This window comes from Saccopteryx bilineata, chromosome 8 (genome assembly GCF_036850765.1).
Source record: "Saccopteryx bilineata isolate mSacBil1 chromosome 8, mSacBil1_pri_phased_curated, whole genome shotgun sequence".
Classification (NCBI taxonomy): Eukaryota; Metazoa; Chordata; class Mammalia; order Chiroptera; family Emballonuridae; genus Saccopteryx; species Saccopteryx bilineata.
The window spans coordinates 37,379,816-37,401,456 of record NC_089497.1 but is presented as its reverse complement, the minus strand read 5'-3'; the positions used below and the strand labels follow the sequence as shown (position 1 = coordinate 37,401,456).

At 39.5% G+C, this 21,641-nt stretch overlaps 1 protein-coding gene across 1 annotated transcript in view; it reads left to right on the top strand.

The window, feature by feature from the left end:
* The window catches only part of MYH15 (myosin heavy chain 15), a 173,044-nt gene that overhangs the window by 54,270 nt on the left and 97,133 nt on the right, over positions 1-21,641 (top strand). The window contains exons 13-18 of the mRNA XM_066241634.1: positions 4,647-4,796; positions 5,710-5,880; positions 14,184-14,363; positions 15,548-15,680; positions 18,806-18,873; positions 19,922-20,009. Coding sequence (XP_066097731.1) covers positions 4,647-4,796; positions 5,710-5,880; positions 14,184-14,363; positions 15,548-15,680; positions 18,806-18,873; positions 19,922-20,009 — 790 coding nt within the window. The remainder of the gene's footprint in view (positions 1-4,646; positions 4,797-5,709; positions 5,881-14,183; positions 14,364-15,547; positions 15,681-18,805; positions 18,874-19,921; positions 20,010-21,641) is intronic.

Sequence of the window (21,641 nt, the reverse complement as noted above, 5' to 3'; positions counted from 1 at the left end):
ACATCTGCATCGTGTATGAGTCAGTGTGAAATAGGCATGCTGCAGTAACACACACATGATCAAGTCTTCAGTGACAGTAAAATAAACATTAATTTCTTAATCTCACCAAGACTGATATAGATTGGACAATCTTCTTCCCCTCTGTAGTTAAGCCATCTGGAATGGCCTCCAATGTTACTGCATAAGGGAAAAGATGATTTGTGGAGAAAATACACCCTCTTTTGCTGATTGGGACTAGAAGTGATATCACTTTCACTAATATCCTAGGGGTAAGAATTAGTCAAATTATCCTCTTAGCTACAGGGGTCTGAGAAATGTAGTCTTTCTAGACATAGGAAATGGTATGATCACATCCATGTATTAAACATTCAGAGGTATTGTTTCCTTTGATTCTTAAAATACTCAGAGATAAGTAAGGAAGGCAGGAATACTACTTATGCTTTTCCGGTTGAGGAAACTAAAGGTTACAGAACATAAGTTACATTCTAAAGGACACACAGCTAGTACTCAGATGACACTTAGATTGTTTTATACATCTGAAATCTGAAAACGAGAGATAACTGCATATTTGTGATAGAAGACAGTTATTTTGACTGCAGTAAACTATTTACTTTGATATATGAAGTCATCTTGTGTGACTGTGTTACTTAAAATATTTCAACAACTAATCAAAATCAATTTCCTAGTTTGGCTTACTCTAGAAATCAGTAATTCTACCTCTCCCATGATACTAACTATATTGAAACAATTTGCTTACATTTTTGTCCTCCATGGTAACCTGGGCTTCTTGGGGCCACTGAGTGTGTGTATAATGAAGGTCTGAAATCAAACCTCTGCCTCTGTGACAGTATGTTCTCAGGGACTGAGTTAACACACCAACCCTTGCTATAATAGAACCAGTGAAGCAAGCTTATATATTATCATTCAACATTAACAGAAAAGGAAAAAACCCCACCTCATCCTCCAACCCCCCCCTCTTCTCCCCTTTCTTTCCCTCTCCCCCTTCCCTTTCCCTCTTCCTCTCTATCTTCCTCCCTCTCCTGGAGACAGAATAAGAAAGCACACTGTAAGGCTTTTTTTTTTCCTTAGGAATTTTACTGACTTTATAGAGACAATTGCCATGGCTAAGAATAGAGATGTATGTATATACTCTCTTGATGACAATTGCAGAAGATGGCAAAAATTTTTGCAGTGTTAACACTCTACAAAATTTAATTCTAGCTCTAATTTAATTCTAGCTCTAACGCTAACTAACTCTGGGACCTTGGTTAAATACCTTCATCTTTTCGTGCACCCTAGTGAAGAGATTGAATTCCTCCATGTGTTTAATGAAGGGGTGATTGACATCTAAATGGGATAGTTCTTTATATGTGAGTGTCCTGCACATTGTAGGAGGTTTTCCATTCCTGCTTCCTGGTGTTGAATACCAGTAGCACACTCAGTCATAATGATATCCAGCAGATGTCCTTTCTGTTTCCAAAGGCATTCTTTCTGCAGGAGGAAGTACCATCCTGAGTTGAGAGCCACTATATGTGATTATGTGCCATATACAATGTAATACTACTTAGCCATAAGATGAAAGACTGCCATATGCAACAACATGGATGGACCTTGAGAATATTATGTTAACCAAAAGAAATCAGACAGATAACGTTAAGAACCATATGATTTCACTCATACGTGGGATATAAAACTGAAACTCATAGACACAACAGTATGGTGGCTACCAGAGGAAAGGGCAGGGGGGGATAGTCAAGGGTAAAGGGGTCACATATATGGTGATAGAGGATAATGTGACTTAGAGTAGTGAGCACACAATGTAATATACTGATCATGTATCATAGAAATGTACATTGAAAACTATAATCTTTTAACCAATGTCACCCCAATAAATTTAATGAAAAAAACACGAGTGTTTTAGGTCTAGTGTTTTATGATCCAATGAGAGTTCTAACTATGCCTATTAGAAAAAAATTGTTTTGATCCTGGCTGATTGACTCAGTGGTTGAGCGACAGCCAGCATGTGGATGTCCAGGGTTCAGTTCTTGGTCAGGGCACACAAGAGAAGCAACCATCTGCTTCTCCACCCCTACCCCCCTCTCTCTTTCCCTCCCGCAACCATGGTTCGAGATCGGTTTGAACAAGTTGGCCCTGGACACTGAAGATGGCTCTGTGGCCTCATCTCAGGAGCTAAAATAGCTCGGCATGCCCAGTCAGGGATGTGCAGGGTGGATCCCGATCAGGGTGTCTCTCTGCCTCCTTGCCTCTCACTTAATAATAATAAGATATAAATTGCTTTAATTAAAAAAAGTAATAAAAGAATAAAAATCAGTAGCCACTGAATACTTACTACGGGTACTGTGCTGAGTATGGCTATCTCATTCAATTGAATGGCAAGCCAGCAAAGTTGATATTACTTATATCTCCATTTTATAGTAAAAAACACTGAACCTTAGATTAGTTCCACAAGGTAACATAGCTAGTAAATACTGGAGTGAGGACGAGGATGTGGTAAAAGTGGAAAGGGGGAACTAACAGTATCCAAGAAGTGCCAAATGTTGTGCTATATATATTTACATAATCTGTTACATTGAGTCTCTCCCAACAACCCTGCCATATGCACATTTTAGTATTGTTATCCTACAGATGAAAAAGGGAGGGCTCACAGTGGCTGAAAATATGGCTGACCCCATGATTGTTGTTTTTGTTCTTGCCATCATGCATGCTCACCCCCCACCCCAGTAATCAAAGTCTTCTGTGAGGTTATTTTAAAAAGAGCTAAAAAAATGAGTCCATTTAGTCCCTGAAAAGTAGAAGTATAGGTTTCTCTGACTAATTTCTTCCAATGGACAGAAAATGATGAATCAGTGTGCTGTATATTGGTTTATTGGTTTCATTAATTCATCCAGCAAGCATTCTGCTATCTATTTCTTTCTCTGCCCACATCTTTGGGCTTTCTTTCCCTATATTTCCTCTCTTACTTCCTCTGGCCAGATTTTCTCCCACCCCCACTTCTTGAGTATTTAGGGAATTAAAAGCAGGTGAACAAGTTAGTCATGTTCTTTTTAAAGTTTCAGAATGACTGCTGTAGACAGAGAGTGATTTCCTCAGTGCTCCGGAGACTGAAAATCATTCTGGGTGCTTTGTTTGTGCGGCTGTGCTCTTGACGCCTATGCTAATAAAAAACTGTGGTGCCATTCGGCGTATGGATCACTGTGGGAATGACTCAAGATAACTTATCAGAGACTGGGTGACTCAGAGCTAAATCATCACCAGACACCAACAGGCTGCTGCTGCGTGCTCTCTCCTGGGCAGCTGAAGGATGGGTGCGATGGGCCTCTTTTAAATGTGAAATGGCTGCAGCACATTCTGCTTCTAGGCTTGGAGCATGTCCAGCTGCAATGCACTCCTACCTGGAGTCTCTCAGAAACCTGCTACTACATCACTGCCTTTGCATCATGGGAGTAGGATCTGCCTTTCACAGCATCATCCAGGCACTGAGGCTGGAGTTCTCCCCAGTAAGTTACCCGAGAGCCTTAGCCACACACCTCCAGGGAGGAGAATGCAGCCTGAGTTTTAAGAGTGGAGAATCTGAGTCAGAATGATGCATTAAATTGCCAGTTCTCCCTACAGGGACTTCAGAGCAGCCCTGGGAACTAATATAATAAGGTGGAAGCTGAGGCTAGAAAGAAACTTCAAGAGCATTATTCAGATGATTATACTGCATGCAGCCAGGGGAGGTCAGGTCTCTTGCCAAAAGGTGACACAATTCATTAGCAGCTACAACAGCAGCAGTAGGACAAGGGCCGGGGATTCCAGAGTCCTTACTGATTCTACCAATACTTTTTGACCTTCATGGTACATAGCAATGAGCAGGGGATTGTGTTAGAGTGCGAATTCTGATTCATAGTCTGGAACTGGAGCTGGCGTCTTGAACGAGCTCTCAGGAAGTGCTGATGCTGCAGGTTTTAGGACCACACTTGGAATAGCAAGGCTTTAGAACAGTGGTCCCCAACCTTTTTAGGGCCACGGGCCGGTTTAATGTCAGAAAATATTTTCACGGACCGGTCTTTAGGGTGGGATGGATAAATGTATCACGTGACCGAGACAAGCGTCAAGAATGAGTCTTAGACAGATGTAACAGAGGGAATCTGATCATTTTTTAAAACAAAACATCGTTCAGACTTAAATATAAATAAAACAGAAATAATGTAAGTTATTTATTCTTTCTCTCCGGACCATTACCAAATGGCCCACGGACTGGTACCGGTCCATGGCCCCAGGGGTTGGGGACCACTGCTTTAGAACACATGCCACCTCACCCCAGGAGTTCAGTCCTTCAGTAATAGGAGCATGATTTCTCTCACAGGACTTTTGGGTAAGGAGGCACCAAGGTTACCACCTCCTTTAACCTCCCTTTCTTCCCCTCTGCTCTCCTTCTCCCCTCTCCCTGCCTTCCCTTTCTTGCTTCTTTTTTCCTTTTCTCTCATTGTATTTCCCTCATGTATCATCTCAGCAGCATGCTAGAGCCACAGAGAGTCAATAAATATTTTTATTTTACTAGAAGGCAGTTCCTGATAGAGAATGCCCGGTATTAAGAGGAACACTGTTGTTGGATGAAGGAGTTCATTCCATGTGATTTCCAGGTGACCTATGCTGTTGGTGCCCTGTCCGAGTCAATATATGAGAGGATGTTTAAGTGGCTGGTGGAACGTATCAACAGGGCCCTGGATGTCAAGCTATCGAGACAGTTCTTCATTGGCATTCTTGACATAACTGGTTTTGAAGTCCTTGATGTAAGTATATTTGATAAGAATGAGGTCAATGTATATTTACAAGGAAATTAAAACATGTGAATTGAACATCAGAAAATGCCATCAAAACATGATGAAATTTGTCCTTTGCAAACATTAAGAGCTACTTTGGTTGAAAAAGAGCCATATTAACATTACTAAATAATAATAATGATTACAATTAATAGTATTGAGATTAAACCTTAAATAAAGGTAAATAAAGATAAAGGTTATTTGATGATTTTGAATTGTAATATTGTGTTATTTTAGTGTCATGATCTTTAGTTTGTGAGTGTATCTGAAGGAGGTAGAAATTTAATTGAGCATTGTTACTTACTGGATTTATTTGCCATCTAATGATGGTGCTGTGGTTTCTCTTTACATTTTTCCAAGGGGACTTCAATTTTTCAGGTATATTTAATAATTTAAAAAAGTATATATAGCTTGACTAGGCAGTGGTGCAGTGAATAAGCATCAGACTGGGACGCGGAGGACCCAGGTTCGAGACCCCGAGGTCGCCAGCTTGAGTGCGGGCTCGTCTGGTTTGAGCAAGACTCACCAGCTTGGACCCAAGGTCGCTGGCTTGAGCAAGGGGTCACTCGGTCTGCTGTAGCCCCTGGTCAAGGCACATATGAGAAAGCAATCAATGAACAACTAAGGTGCTACAATGCAGAATTGATGCTTTTCATCTCTCTTCCTTTCTGTCTGTCTGTCCCTGTCTGTCCCTCTCTCTGTCTCTGTCACACACAAAAAATAGTATATATATATATATATATGTGTACAATTTGATGATTTGGTACACACATACACTGTAAAATAATCACCACAGTCAAGTTAATTAACATATCACCTCAAGTAGTTGCCATTTTCTCAATTTTATTTTTATCTCTTCTTTTTACCTTATTACATCTTTAAGTATAACAGTCTTGAGCAACTTTGCATTAATTTTACCAATGAAAAGTTACAACAGTTCTTCAATCAACACATGTTTGTTCTGGAACAAGAGGAATATAAGAAAGAAGGCATTGACTGGATGTCCATTGACTTCGGTCTGGATTTGCAAGCCTGCCTAGATCTCATTGAGAAGGTAATGCGTATTTTTCTCCTCGTCCATTTTCATTTGAGGGGAACTGTCCCTGCTTGCCACGTTGATTCATGTCAGGACTCAGGCTTAGTCAGGGGATGGGAAATGGGGCAGGAGAGCTCTGCACATTTTCCCTTAATGGTCTTGGAGAGCAGCACCCGTGACATCTTAACTAAACTCTCACGTCAGTTAACCTACTCCATCATCTCTAACTCAGACTGTTCGCTGCTTACTCATGGCCTCCACTGTTAATGCGTGAGGAAACTTGTCGAGATTAAAAATGGTCATGCTCTTGACTGGAAAAACAGAGCTGAAAATATGAGCACTGTCGGGCCTGGCTGATTAACATAAGGTGAAGGAGGAGACCCACAGCAGCTTAACAAAATTTTGCAAATTAGCATGCAAACAAACAACTACCATAAATCCTCAAGGCCACTACCTTGCAGGATGTAGTTTGTTCATTTAATTGGACAAGTACCAGTTAGTTTAAGTAATTTATGACAATACTTCATGGCTTATTAGTAAATTAGCTGCAGTGCATGGTTTCTGAATTCGGTGGTGTTTCCAGACTCTGAAATATTTCCACGTGCTCTGGGAAAGATGAACCAGGTTTGCTAGGAGAACTCATGAGGGCCCTTTTCCATGGCTTTGCCCAGGAGAGCAAGCATGGCAACATGTCAGCAGTTCCCTGCCCCTAGTGTCTTACAATAACTGTGGATTGTCATGAGGCCTAAAGGTAGGGCTGGGCGGATAGATCAAGGCCTCGTGCTTTTAACTATCTGAATGGTTTCTTGAGCGATGCTGTCACATTTGATTCTCAACAGCCCTGTCAGGAGGAGGGTAAGATGATGATTCTTTCTGAGCCTCAGATTTTATCAATTAGTTTCCCATTAATTTTATTTATTAGGCTTTAGATGAAACTAAATCTTCCTTGAAAATGGCCATTATTTTCAACAGGAATGGACATCACATTAATTTTATTTCTGTTATAAACATTGTCTTCTTGAGGGGTGAACAGGTTGATTAAAAAAATATTGAGTCCTAGCCAGATAGCTTGGTTGATTAGATGGAGTGCAGAGGTTGCTGGTTCAATCCCTGGTCAGGGCACATAGGGGAACAAATCCATATTCTTCTCTTTGTCTTTCTCCCTCCCGGTCCCGCTAAAATCAATAAGTTAAAAAAATATAAAAAAATATATAACAATATATTTACATACAAAAGAAAAAAGATAAGAAAACCAATTTAAAAATAATGATAATGACCAAACCTGTGAGTTGGTTAAAAATAACACTACTCACAAAAATTAGGGGGTATTCATTTTGAGATATAAAGCTGTAGTTTTCTGATTAGAAATGAAAAAAAAAAAAGAACTAGATCTTTTCAGAGAGATTGATGTAGCTTCTGGCAACTGTTACCTATATAATATTAACTTAATTTTATTAGCAAGATGCTGTTTTCAGGCCAGGAAAAATGGGTCATAGACATGATTCAAATCTTGATAGGTCTGTGAATATTACTGAATTTTAGTTGATCCAAAGGTTATTGTCTCATGTATGCCAGTATCAGTTATTCTAAATAACATACTAGCAGCGTGGATGTAATTTCCTGTTGTATTTTCTCCTGACATGATAAAATGAGAAAACAAAAACTGACAAGATGATAGAAGCTTCCCATGTATGATTTCACAGGTGTTCTGGTCAGGCAAATGAAGAATAGCAATTCTTTCTTAAAATGAATTTATATTTTGAAAAGATTCATTGTGTTGGTTCCAGCTATGTGAAGAAAATTTGTAGTAAATATTAATGATCAAACTTACTCCTTAACATAGAATAAATCATGGAAAGTTTTCAAACCTCAAAGGAACTAAAATACATCAATATGTATAAAATGTCTTATAGCATGCATCTGTGTGTACATATAAAGAAAAAAGGATTTTCATATATAAAATTTTTAAATGTTTATGTTTATTTAAAAGTTTATGTCAAAATAACACAAATGTATTTTCTATAAATATTTTATTTATTTATTTATTTTTAAGACTTTATTTTAGAGAAGAGAGAGAGAGAGAGAGAGAGAGAAGGAGGGAGGAGCAGGAAGCATCAATCTCCATATGTGCCTTGACCGGGCAAGCCCAGGGTTTTGAACAGGCAACCTCAGAGCTCTGGGTCGACGCCTCATTTTTAGGTTCACAGAAAAATAGAGGTCAAAATACAGAGATTTACCCTTCCCCACATGTGCATAGCCCCTCCAGTTATCGACATCCCCAGCGAGAGTGGTGCATTTGGTATAGCTGATGAACCCACAGTGACAGATCATTATCACTCACAGTCCATCATTTACCTTCAGGTTCACTCCTGGTGTTGTACATTGTATGGATTTGGACACACGTATGATGACATGGATCCATCACTATGGTATCAGACAGAGTATTTCAGTGCCCCCACCAACCCCTGGGAATCTCTTATCTTTTTACTATCTACATAGTTATGTCTTTTTTGTAATGTTATGTGGTTGGAACTCAGCATATAACCCTTTAGATATTGGTTTCTTTCACTTAGTAATATGTATTTAAGGTTCCTCCATGTCTTTTCATGGTTTGGTGGCTCATTTATGTTTAGCATTGAGTAATATTCTATTGTCTTAATATACTACAGTTTACCCATTCACCTACTGAAGGATATCTTGGTTGCTTTCAAATTTTGACAAGCAAAACTGCTATAAATAATCTAAGCTACAGGCCCTGGCCGGTTGGCTCAGCGGTGGAGCGTCGGCCTGGAGTGCAGGGGACCCGGGTTCGGTTCCCGGCCAGGGCACATAGGAGAGGCGCCCATTTGCTTTTCCACCCCCGCCCCCTCCTTCCTCTCTGTCTCTCTCTTCCCCTCCTGCAGCCAAGGCTCCATTGGAGCAGGGATGGCCCGGGCGCTGGGGATGGCTCCTTGGCCTCTGCCCCAGGTGCTAGAGTGGCTCTGGTCATGGCAGAGTGACTCCCCGGAGGGGCAAAGCATCGCCCCCTGGTGGGCAGAGCGTCACCCCTGGTGGGCATGCTGGGTGGATCCCGGTCGGGTGCATGCGGGAGTCTGTCTGGCTGTCTCTCCCCGTTTCCAGCTTCAGAAAAATAAAAAATAAATAAAGAAAAAAAAATAATAATCTAAGCTACAATAATTATCTATGTGTAGGTTTTTATTTATTTTTTGTTTGTGACAGAGAGAGAAAGAGACAGAGAGAGGGATAGATAGGGACAGACAGACAGGAAGGGAGAGAGATGAGAAGCGTCAATTCTTGGTGTGGTTCCTTAGTTGGACACTGTGCCTTGACCAGGGGCCTACAGCAGACTGAATGACCCCTTGCTCAAGCCAGCGACCTTGGGCTCAAGACGGTGACCTTGGGCTTTAAGCCAGTAACCTTTGGGTTCAAGCCAGTGACTATGGGGTTATATCTATGATCCCATGCTCAAGCCAGCGACCCTGCACTCAAGCTAGATAAGCTTGCACTCAACCTGGTGACCTCGGGTTTTGAACCTGGGCCCTCTGAGTCCCAGTCCGATGTTCTATCCACTGTGCCACTGCCTGGTCAGGTTCTATTTGTAGGTTTTTAGGTGGACATGTTTTCAACTCCTTTTGGTAAATACCAAGGAGCAAATGTATTTTAACCAATGTATTTTAACACCAGCTTTAATTGTTAATTTGGTCTTCAAGCATACAGTGACCTCCTTCCGTATATTTGGAGTAAACAAATCTATTATAGGATTAGCTTACACTTATTTCATTACTTGAAATATTCTAGTTTGTTTAGAATTGAGAATCAATCATTTATATATTAAAGTTTAACTTATAATTACATATTTATGGTTTTACATATAATTGGTAGAGATTAATTCTAATATTTTTAAGAAAATAACCCTGAAATTATACGTGAAATAATTTCTTGCCCCTTCATTGTAGTTATCTTGAGAAGCCACATTCATCTTCCAATTATTCAGCCCTTTTGGAAAATGTCTCTCATGGGATGAAGATCAGAATAACGTTTTAGAATGTTACCAACTTTGTGAGCAAATTAACTTTAATACTGATCATCTTACCTGCTTTTTGAGTTCAGAGGGCACCATCTAGCTTTATCACATTGTTCACCTTATTTGGTAGACTTGGCCTGAATAATTTTGATTGTTTCTACAAAATGATATATACCATCAGGAAACCGGAAGGTTCCATGTACCATAGCCAATGGTGTCAGATATCCTGAAGAGGTTTCTAAAATACTTTAAATCCTGATAGCATCTTGGTGATGATTGTTGTTGCTTCCTAAATGGGGTTCTGTGAGTGTGCTAATTCTGATGTTTCTATTAACTTTTTTACACACATAAAGGCAGAGAGGCAGACTCCTGACCAGAATCCATCCAGCATGCCCACCAGGGGGCGATGCTCTGCCCATCTGGGGCGTTGCTTCATTGCAATAGGAGCTATTCTAGCACCTGAGGCAGAGGCCATGGAGCCATCCTCAGCGCCCAGGCCAACTTTGCTCCAGTGGAGCCTTGGCTGTGGGAAGGGAAGAGAGAGAGGAGAGGGGGAAAAGTGGAGAAGTAGATGGGCGCTTCTCCTGTGTGCCCTGGCTGGGAATCGAACCTGGGACTTCCACACGCTGGACCGACGCTCTACAGCTGAGCCAACCAAACAGGGCCACACACACATATATTTTTAAACATATAACTGTGCCTTTTTCTTTGCAACTCTTACTTTCTGCCTGACTATTGCCCACAGCAAAGTAGCCTGGGCCCCAAAGCCAAAACCTGTATGTCTGAGTGTTCACCTGTCAGTTAATTATGTAAAAATTTGCTGAGGACTTAGAGTTTATTTACCTTGGAACTTACTATGATCAGGGTTGTGAGAAACATATACCAGAGGCATCATCCTAGCACTCAAGGAATTTGCAGTGTAATTGGGAAGATGTCTAAAGACCAAAACGATTACTGTTTTTTGTTTTGTTTTATTAAAGAAACAAATACATTTATTCAGTAACTACCTTTTTTTTTTTTTGATCACTTCTTCTCATCTCACTGGTGAGAGGAGAGTCCTGTCCTAGAGTGATGGTTATAGCTAAACATAGAATACCCAACACTGGACAGATGAGGTTGACAACAGCTTATTAGTCACATATATCACAGCCTAGGGGAGAAGAACACTGGGAGGTCTGCAGAGCCACGTGGCATTTGCACTTGAGAAGAGAATGAATGGCAGAGGCTGTGGGAGGCAGGCTTTGTAATAATAATAGGGTGAGGTGACCCTTGGTTGCCACTGGAGGAAGTGATTGACTTGTTTGAATAATTCCATGGGCTGGAAGGGAACTGAAACCCATTACTCAAGGATAAGCAGGCACTGTGACAGGTCCCATGATAAGGAGGGTTGTTGGTTAGGGGACCTTACTCATGGAGGCACAACGGGAAGGGGAACTTTCCATTCTCTTGAGGGTCTCCTGGTTTTCCCTGCTGTCAAGGCCCACATAATGTTGGGCCTTCATTTTAAGCCTAACATGACACTACTGTGTAGAAGACTTTAAATTAAATGCTGTAGAAAACTTAAGCATTTGTTATAAATAACACCTGCCCTTAGGAAATATGCAGTCAAGTAGATTTGTAAGTCTAATAAATGTAAAAATATGTGCCAGTATTAATGTAGTAAAAACACTGTCGAAGACCCACAGAACTTAAAAGAGCAGAGATCCTCTCTACCTGCAGGAATCTAGGGAGGCCTGGTGGGAAGAAGTATAAAATTTTAACTAGATCTTAAGGAACGGATATGATTTCAGTAGGTGAAGAGAAAAGTTAGAGTGTGAAGCACCTGGCAAGAGCAAAGGTATAGAGACAGGAAAGCAAAGGGCCTTTTCCAAAATGCTAAGCAGTCTAGTTGGATTTTAGACCACATAGACTGAAATAGCTAGAAGGGGAAAAAAAGGAGGGAGGATTGTCAGGTTGTGAAAGGATTTTAATGAATTTTTGCATTGATTTTAGGCAACGGGGAGCCTAAGAGGGCTCTGTGCTGGGCCGTAGAATACTTAGAGCTGCTTGTGTTTAATCTGTTGGATTTATATGTGCTGGTTGGACTGGAAGGAAAGGCTACAGTTGAGGCACTTTAGGAAGCTGTGACAGTAGTCCACGCCAGTAATAGGTCTTGCATCAGGATGATGGCAGAAACAAAAATAGTAAGAAAGTGACAGATATAAACGAGAGGAAGGCAGAAATAATTCTAGTTAAAGAGGGAGAGATAAAAACACTAATGTTTTGAGCCTGGGCAACTGGATTGAACTATTTACTGTGAGGTACAGCACACTGATGATATGGGGCAGCATTTGGAAATTCATTTGCTGGAGAGCCTCATATTTATCAGAAGCTTTGTACCTCCCAAGGACTGGAGAAATGGAGAATAGTCTGAGGAAAGTGTTTTACCCTCCTCAGTGGTTTAGTTGTTACATAATGAGCTATGACATCTCGTTGTTTTACATATGACTTCTATTCACCCCAAATTGACTTCACTGAAGTCCCAAGGAAACGGCAGTCCTCCAGCACAGAAGGTGGCTCTGGCTGAAACGGGGCTACCGCTCCTGGAGAGTTTGCCAAATCCCTCTTGTTAACAGACACCATCCCAGGACATGCTTAAAATCTTAAGTGACCAATTCCAGTGTTTATTAAGGGTTGACTGCAGGCACGATGAGAAAATACATGGCACAAGATGGAGTCCACGCCTCCAAGAGCTTGTACAGCATCACTGTCTCATTGTTCAGATCCTCCCTGGTCTCAATCCTCTTTCTCATTTCTCATTTTCCCAAGAACCCACAAGGTCAGTGCTGCCAGCAGCTACACAGGTGTCGGTTTCACTTAGACTGTTTTCTTACTTAGAATGCTTCACATCTTCACCCATTTCATCATGCCCCACCCACATGCTTGAGATGAAGAAAGGTGTCCTGGGACTATTCAGTACAAGAGTTCTGAGTTGGTAGAAATGTTGTTCAATACATTTTCTTTTAAATGCAGGTTCTATGTCTCTGAGAATAAACAAAAGAGGTAGAAAACTATAGTCCATATATTAGAATGATAGACTCAGATGGAGCAAAAACACAATTTTCAAATATCTGATGATCCACCATTTAGAAGAAGAATTAGACCTATTTGTATTGGCTCCAGTGGAATGATTTAAAACAAAGGATTCTGAACTGCACACAAATTTTCTTTTAATACATCACCCTGCCAGAGCATTGACTCAAACTTGTTGTGTTCTCTGTGGAAATATCTGAGCATAACCTAATCTGCTTTTATAAAGAAATAGTGAAGGGAATTCAAGGAGCTAGTATTAGGTGGATTGGACTAGACCAGGGGTCAGGAACCTATGGCTCATGAGCCAGATGTGGCTCTTTTGATGGCCGCATCTGGCTCACAGACAAATCTTTAATAAAAAAATAATAACGTTAAAATATAAAACATTCTCAGGTATTACAATTCATTCATTTCCTACCACTCATGTTCATGGTTGTGGGTGGCTGGAGCCAATTACAGCTGTCCTCCGGGACAATACCAAATTTTTATTGGATGATGCGTGACATACACGGGTCTTTGTATGGCTCTCATGGAATTATATTTTAAAATATGTGGCGTTCATGGCTCTCTCAGCCAAAAAGGTTCCCAACCCCTGGACTAGACCTTTAATGTCTTTCTTAGGCCTAAGAATCTTTGGATATTAGGCGCAAAGAGTTGGTAGATAATTGTGAAATTTATGTTATTAGGCCAAAGGGTCATGTTGTATCTTGGCATGCTTGTGACATTTTACCTGTACCTTTGTTTTGTCTACTTTGAGGTCTACATATCATGCATATATGTCTTGTCTTCTTGGTTAAATGCTCTGGACCCAGAATCCATGTCTGAGTTCTTCTTTTAAACCTAAAGTATCTGGTACAAAAATTTGTTCATGAAGGCCCTTAAAATAGTCATGAAGTATTTAAATAAATATACAAATATACAAAGTCATCTGCAATATGAGTCCCTGACACCCCCCACCCAACCTGGTACTACACACACACACACACACCCTATATTGGTTAATAGCAGCATCCATTATCCGTGGCCAGCTCCTGCTGGTGTCTGGTCCCTAGTAGGTATTAAATAACTATTTGTTGAATGGATGATTTGGCTAGTTATAGGTAGTGAATATCCTTACTCTTTGTCAACTGATTAGGTTCCTGGGAAGGATTTTACACTGACTTCCTTACTGAAAGTACTTTTTCTTGGTGTTTTTTCTTCTGTTATTCCTGTGTATCTCCAACAGCCAATGGGTATCTTTTCCATCCTTGAAGAGGAATGTATGTTGCCTCAGGCTACGGATGTGACTTTGAAGGCCAAACTTTTTGACAACCATTTTGGAAAGTCGGTTCATTTCCAGAAGCCCAAGCCTGATAAGAAGCAGAAATATGAAGCTCACTTTGAACTTGTCCATTACGCAGGAGTGGTAAGTTACCTCTAGACCTTCAGCCCTGACTGTTTCAAATGCACTCAGCCAAAGTCCTTAGCTAATATATAAATAAAGTTTAGATTAAAGGAAGAGATGAACAAAATAAATCTCAGTCCCCCAAAATAAGTTGATGTGGCCTTTTAGCACTTAGGAAACAAAATACCTATATTATAGCAAATTTTTATGTGCACAGAGGTCAAAATCTCAAAATAGACTCTGTCACCCCCAACTCAAAGTAAGACAACTTCAAAGAGTCATAGAGACTAACAAAGTCATGGTTTTTTTTCTTATTTGTCCTTCCTTTTAACTTAACATTGTATGAATGAGGAATTTCAATTGATCTTTTTATTGAAGAGTCTAAAAAGTTCTTTCATAAAGAAATAGTTACTATGAAGTAATGGTCTCCAACCTATGGCCAACAAAGGTTTCTAATGACCCTCACCACCTCTTCTCATTCTCCCACTCTGTGTGGCTGTTCCTTTTCTCCCTGCTTTTATATTTCTGGTGATTCTAGATGGAACAGAAAGATAACTGATAAAGGATAAAATCATATTTTAACCTAAAAATGACAAGCCAACTGTACAGACATGCTTGTAATTCTCTTCTTTGTTATCTTTGAAGATTAATTATAATAATATTTACAGCAAAATATCCTTATAATTGCCAATATTTTTTTGAATGGTTACTGTGTGTTGGAGACATTTGGGTTATTTCATTATAATTGCCTATGAAAAAGTGCTGATGTGAAGTTTCGACTGGAAATACTATCTATATTTCTTCCTCCCCCTTTCTTTTCCCCCTTCTTCTCTTCCTTTCTTCTGCAACACAAATGGTAATGCCTATGAATCTCTTTGGTTAGCACAGTAAACTTCTGGGAGTATTTTTTTAGTACTGTTACATCAAACTAATTTAAAGTTAAAAGGAACCACACAATTGGTGATTTTTAAAAACAGAACGCACAGTTTGCTGTGTTAATTTATGTATTCTCCTCTTTTTGTCACCTGAACTCAGAGGTGGATTTAACAACAGGCACATGCCCTGGGCCCCACCTTCTGAAGGGCCCCACAAAACCCCAACTTTACACTTTTTTTTCTAATGTAAAGGGCCCAATATTTTCTTCTACACCTGGGGCCTCAACCAACCTTAATCCGCCTCTGCCTGAACTTCCTGTCTTTCTAAAGGTGCCTTATAACATCAGTGGCTGGCTTGAAAAAAACAAAGACCTTCTTAATGAAACAGTGGTGGCTATATTTCAGAAGTCATCCAATCGACTCCTGGCAAATCTTTTTGAAAATTATTTCAATCCCGACAGTGGTGAGTCAAACAATCTTCTGTAATTTTTCAGCCTCAGAATGGAACCCATGGCTGCCTCAGTGCTCACAAGAACCCTTGCTTCTTTCCTGTGAAATCCCTGTCTGCTCCCTGTGCTCTGAATTATCCCCTCTTATTAGCCTTTCTGTCCTCAAGCTGCTGGTTCTTTAAGGAAATGGTGCTCAGAGATAGATATATGGCAGGGAGCCTACGCTAGCCTGCTTTTATCTTCTGCTCAATCCAGTTGTAAAGAGAGAAGAGCAATAAGTGATTTTGGAAAAATAACAAGTCCCTTTAATAGATATTCCCCAAATATCTTGGAATTCTCCATCACAGTGCTTTTATATCAATATTATAATAACTTGGGGCTATTCTAAGCTTCATGATGACAGGAATTATTTCTGATTTGTTCAATGATAGCCTCAAGCATGTAGCAAGTTTCTGTTTAGCAGGTACCCCATAAATATTTATTGATCAACTAGTAACTAATCTTGTTTAGTGGTTTGCAGTTTACAAAGCAGTTTCAGATATATTATTTCACTCAGCCCTTCCCATGACCCTTTCGGATACATATAAAGGAAAATCTTTTCCCATCTTACAAGAAAAAGTACAGAAGAGTTGAGTAGCGTCCCCAGTTTCAGAAATCTACTAAATGGGTAAGCCATGGTAGGAAGGACTTCTGTTTCCTAGTCTGGTGCCTATTCCACTGTCACTGTCTCCCAGAAACAAACAAACAAACAAACAAGCAAACAAACAATCAAACAAACCAGAGAGATGAACAGGATAGATGTATTCAGGATCCAATTCAGACTTCTGCACCGTGAAACCAAGACTTTGAAGATACCGAACTTTCGTTGCTAAAATTGGCATCACAAATGAAGTAATGCTAGCCTAGCTACAGAAGTAAACTCTTACAGTTCATAGCAAAAGTCACAAATTGGCAGCCTTTGAACAGAAGAGCCTGGCCTTCAGACATGGTTGTGTTTGATCCACACAGGATAAAAAAATAATCAGATTTCACATACATATTTAGTTTCAGGTACCTCCGTGGCAATGGGACAGAACACTAACTGTTCTTTGAGTGGAGTGTATACTCTTATCTCCTAACATTCTCTTCCTCCTATTATCTTAACACCCAGCTTTAAGTTAACTCCTGGCCCCTGATGGCTGATTTGGAACTCCTGACTAACATGGTCAGGGAATGAAGAAAGAATTTAGCTCTTCCTGGCTTCATTAGCACATGACAACATAATTCAGGAGCATGCCTGAAATTCTGTTGGCCTGTCTCAAGAGGAAGTTGAGAAATGGAAGCTATTGTGTTTGGATCCTGATCATCTTCAGGCAGTGCATTTGCCTGATTCTAATAGCTTCTAAAGTGGCTCTGAGAAGTCTGTTAGATAGTGGTCACATCACTTATGGCTCCCAGATGTGTCATTCTCTGATCATAAAAAATCAGAGAGTGGTTTAAGCCGAGAATTAGAGAGGAAATCATCTTCTAACTCTTCAGGGTGTGTGCTATGTTCTTTGGAAATCGAAGAAAATTGTTCAGAATATCCTTTTTTTGTAATTCTTAAAGCACTCCTGAAAATACTTGCCTCCAAGTTTGTGACTCATCCAAATATCAAGTTACCCATAATAGCCACAATTTTGGGGGGTGGCTAAGTATTTTAAACCATATATATATATATATATATATATATATATATATATATATATTTTAATTAATGGAAGGTAGTACATTCCCTTTTCATGTGTGGAGAAACTGAAATACAAAGAAGTCAAGTGGTTCCCTTTGAGGGCCTGGGGCATGTCAGTAGGACATTTGTGATTAAGCCTTATGACATATGTCTCAGCACAATGCTAGTCAGGCAGAGAGAATATTTTATTAGGTTTCCATATTGATGGCTGGCCCATCCTTCCCAGGTGACCTATGGATTTTGTTATTGTTTTACCTCTTTGTGAGTTACTACACAGATGTTTGTAAAATAAATCGGCTTAGCATAAATTCTTTTGCTTCAAGAAAATGGAAAGAGATTGTTTTTTATAAATTATAAAGATAATGTGTGAGTGTTGCCAAAAATACAGACAATATAGAAAAACTAAACAGAGGAACATAAAAATTACCTATTGTCAGTCAAATAAGTTTGTAAATATGATATATATGTTTGCTCGCTTATAGTTTGCAAACTATAAGCTTTCTCTCTCGGTTCCTGCAATTAACATTGCAAGGAGAAGCAGCCAAGATAGCGGAGTGCTGAAGGAGAAGCCAGGTTGTGCAGAATTTGTGCAGAGAGAAGGAGATGGGGAACAGAGGTGAATAAGGCTGGTGAAGTAGAAACCTTTGATTCTAGGAAACTCGGAAAAGTCAGTGGCTTTTGGAGCCCTGAATAGAAAGGGAAGTATTTTCCCACTGTGTGTATTTCTTGCCCACCAGGTGCAAACTAGGATTAAAGGTGATGGCCCACCAGTTCTTGGCTCCGTTGTTTCATTACCGTCTGTCTGAATCAGATGCGAACCTGCATGGGCCAGGCGGCTGTGATGGTGGCCACGGCTACTGGCTTTTCACCTATAATCTCACATAGGGAGATAAATGACCACTAACATTTTGATATCTACTCCTCCCAATATTTTGGTGTATGTAATCATCCATAATATAACTACACTTAAAAACCTATATATACATTCAAGATTATAATATAAAACTATTTTGGAACATACTTTTCTCTTATGACAATCCTAGCGATCTCTCCATGGCAGTTATGTGAATCTACACCATCATTTTAAAAAGTGAAAGCATTTCATTTTGTGTTTATTTTTTTATAGTTTAACTAACCAACTTCCTATTGATGAACATTTGTTGATAATTTTCTTTTTTGCTTAATTTTTTTGTAATGACTACACAATGCTACAATGAGTATTTTTATACAGTAGCCTGATTATTCCTTAAGGAAAAGCACCAGAAATAACCTTTTTGTGTGGAGACATAAGCATTTTTAAAGCTTTTGTAGGTATTGCCATATTGCTTCTAGAACTTTGGCGAACATAAGCTTTCATCAGCAGGGTATGGTAATTGTGACAAAAAAGAGCTTTTTAAATGTTTCTTTCTTTTTTTCTTCTTCTTATTTTAGCTCTACAGTTTGAGGAGAACAAACCCAAGAAAGGAGCTTCATTCCAAACAGTTGCATCTCTGCATAAAGTAATTTTTAATTGCATCTATTCATATATTAAATGCCTTACAATCTGTATGTGTTATTACTTATTTGAAATTTTACATCTTTAAATAAGAATAAAGTATCTGAAACTAGCCAAGTTGGAAAAGTTGAAGTTTATCTTGATGTTATGGGTTTTAGTGGACATTGTTGGCTTTAATGAAAATACTGCTTCATAATACAGTGGTACCTTGAGATATGAACAGACCAACATACAAATTTTTTAAGATACGAGCTACAACTCGGTCCATATTTTTGTTTGAGATCCAGGCAAAATTCCAAGATACAAATCGTGATTCCGGAAGCTGCCGCTAGTTGGCACATTGGCGCATGGGTCCAGTACCGGCAGTTTGATATACGAGTTGACTGACTTACGAGCTCGGGTACAGAACGAATTAAATTTGTATCTCAAAGTACCACTTGTAATTTGTAGTTGCCAGAACTGCTCTTGGCCAAATGAGAAGCTAAACTGACTCTCTACTCTCATCTCCAGACTCTGGCCCCTCCCCTGCCTCAAGGTGGGACTAACTGTGATGTAATTAGTGCATTTATGCTCAGAGCTCCAGCAGGGATCAGCCTCCCTAAACAGAGTCTACTCTATACAATCACTTTTTCTCCCCTTATGCTCCCTCCCACCCTGCTTTCTCACTTTCCAAATAAGTCTCTTGAACCAGAATCCCATCTCATTTCTGCTTCCAGAGAATCTGACCTAAGATAAATATTTTCCAGACAGAAAACTTTAGAAACTATTTTTTCTTCAAGGTATTTTATTACCCAGCCACAAATTATTGCTGACAAACTCAAAACAGGTAGATATGATTCATAATAGAACTGTATCAGATGAAGAACTACTTGGCATAGGAAAGAAATCATGTGTGTTTGGTAAACAGAGAAGAATCTTGAATTCACTGTTTTATTGTTGGTATGCATCTTGGCTTTAAGTTAAATTGATAGACTTGAAGACACTTGTGAGGTGGATTAATGTTTTTAGTGATTTGCAAAGTGATTTTGTGTTTGTCATGGCCTCTATTTTAGGAGAACCTAAATAAATTGATGACTAATCTCAAATCAACAGCACCGCATTTTGTGAGATGCATAAATCCCAATGTAAACAAAATGCCAGGTAAGAACTGGATTCCTTTGTAATCCACACTAAGGCATACATTTGATTTAAGCCATATTGATTGTCTCTTTAAGAAACATTTATATAAAATCCCCTTTACGTAAGGGTGGATTTTCAGATGGAAAAATGAAAGTAAGTGAAAAGTGAGGTCCTTAGCACCTTCACCAGATTGCTTTTGAATTGAGACTCAGGTGGACATACAGAAGGATTTCACAGAGCAGGCTCAATTGGGTAACATTAGAATGCTTGATATGACCATTTAAATTCCTCCTTAAATTTCATGCTAAAAAGTGGATAAGCTTCTATGTCATCATTGTCTACAAAGGCAAAGGATAATAAAAAAAAAGATTGAATGATTAATTAGAGGATTAAGATAGATATGCAAGCATAAAGGAGATTGTTTGATTTGGATTATTTAAATTGACCAAATCACAAGGGTAGTTCCTAAATCCATTTCTAATTGTTAAGAACTTCCTCTAGTCTTCCTTCCCAAGACTAATATCTTCCCTCTCACTCACAGTACTTATCTCTTTGGTTATGTACTTCTGGGCAGTGGTTACTTGTTTTTGGATTCCTTTTCCCTCAGTCTTATTGAGATACTATTGACATACAGCACATATAAGCTGAAGGTGTACAGCATAATGATTTGATATCTGTGAAATGATTATCACAAGCTTAGTTAACATCATCTCGTATAGATTAAAAGAAAAGAAAAATGTTTTTTTCTTGTGATGAGAACTCTTAGGATTTACTTTCAACAACTTTCATATAAAACAACAGCAGTGTTTACTATTTTCATGATGTCGTACCTGCATCCCTAGTAATATTTTACCTTATAACTGGAAGTTTGTGCTTTTTGACCACCTTCCTCCTTCTATCCCCCATTCTAGTAACTATAAATCTGATCTCTCTTTTTCTATGAGTTTGGTTTTTCTTCTTCTTTTTTAAGATTCCACATATAAGTGAGAACATATGGTATTTGTCTTTCTCTGTCTGACTTATTTCACTTAGCACAATGCCCTCAAGGTTCATGCGTGTTGTTGCATATGGCAAGATTTCCTCCTTTTTATGGCAAAATAATATTCCACTGAATATATACACTACAACCTTTTTTTTTTTAAGTGAGTGGTGAGGAGACAGAGACAGACTCCTGCATGTGCCCTGACTGGGATCCACCTGGCAAACCCTATATCCAGCAATGCTCTGCTTATCTGGGGCTGCTGTTCCATTGTTTGGCAATGGAGCTATTTTAGTGCCTGAAGCTGAGGCCATGGAACCATCCTTTCTGCCCAGGCCAACTTTGCTTGAACCATTCTAGCCATGGCTGCAGGAAGGAAACAGAGAGAGAGAGAGAGAGAGGAGAGAGGGAGAGAGATAGGGTCGCTTCTTCTGCGTGCCCTGACTGGGAATTGAACCTGGGACTTCCAAACGACACTGATGCTCTACCACTGAGCAAACTGGCCAGGGCTACTGCAACTTTTTTATCCAGTCATCTGTAGATGGACACTTAGGTTGTTCAAATGTCTTAGTGTATTGTAGTGGATACCTTTTGATGAGTAAGATGGTGGTAGAAGGATGATGAGCTGAGGTGGGTGGCGATGAATTATTTTTTTTGTTTGTTTTTAATTGCCA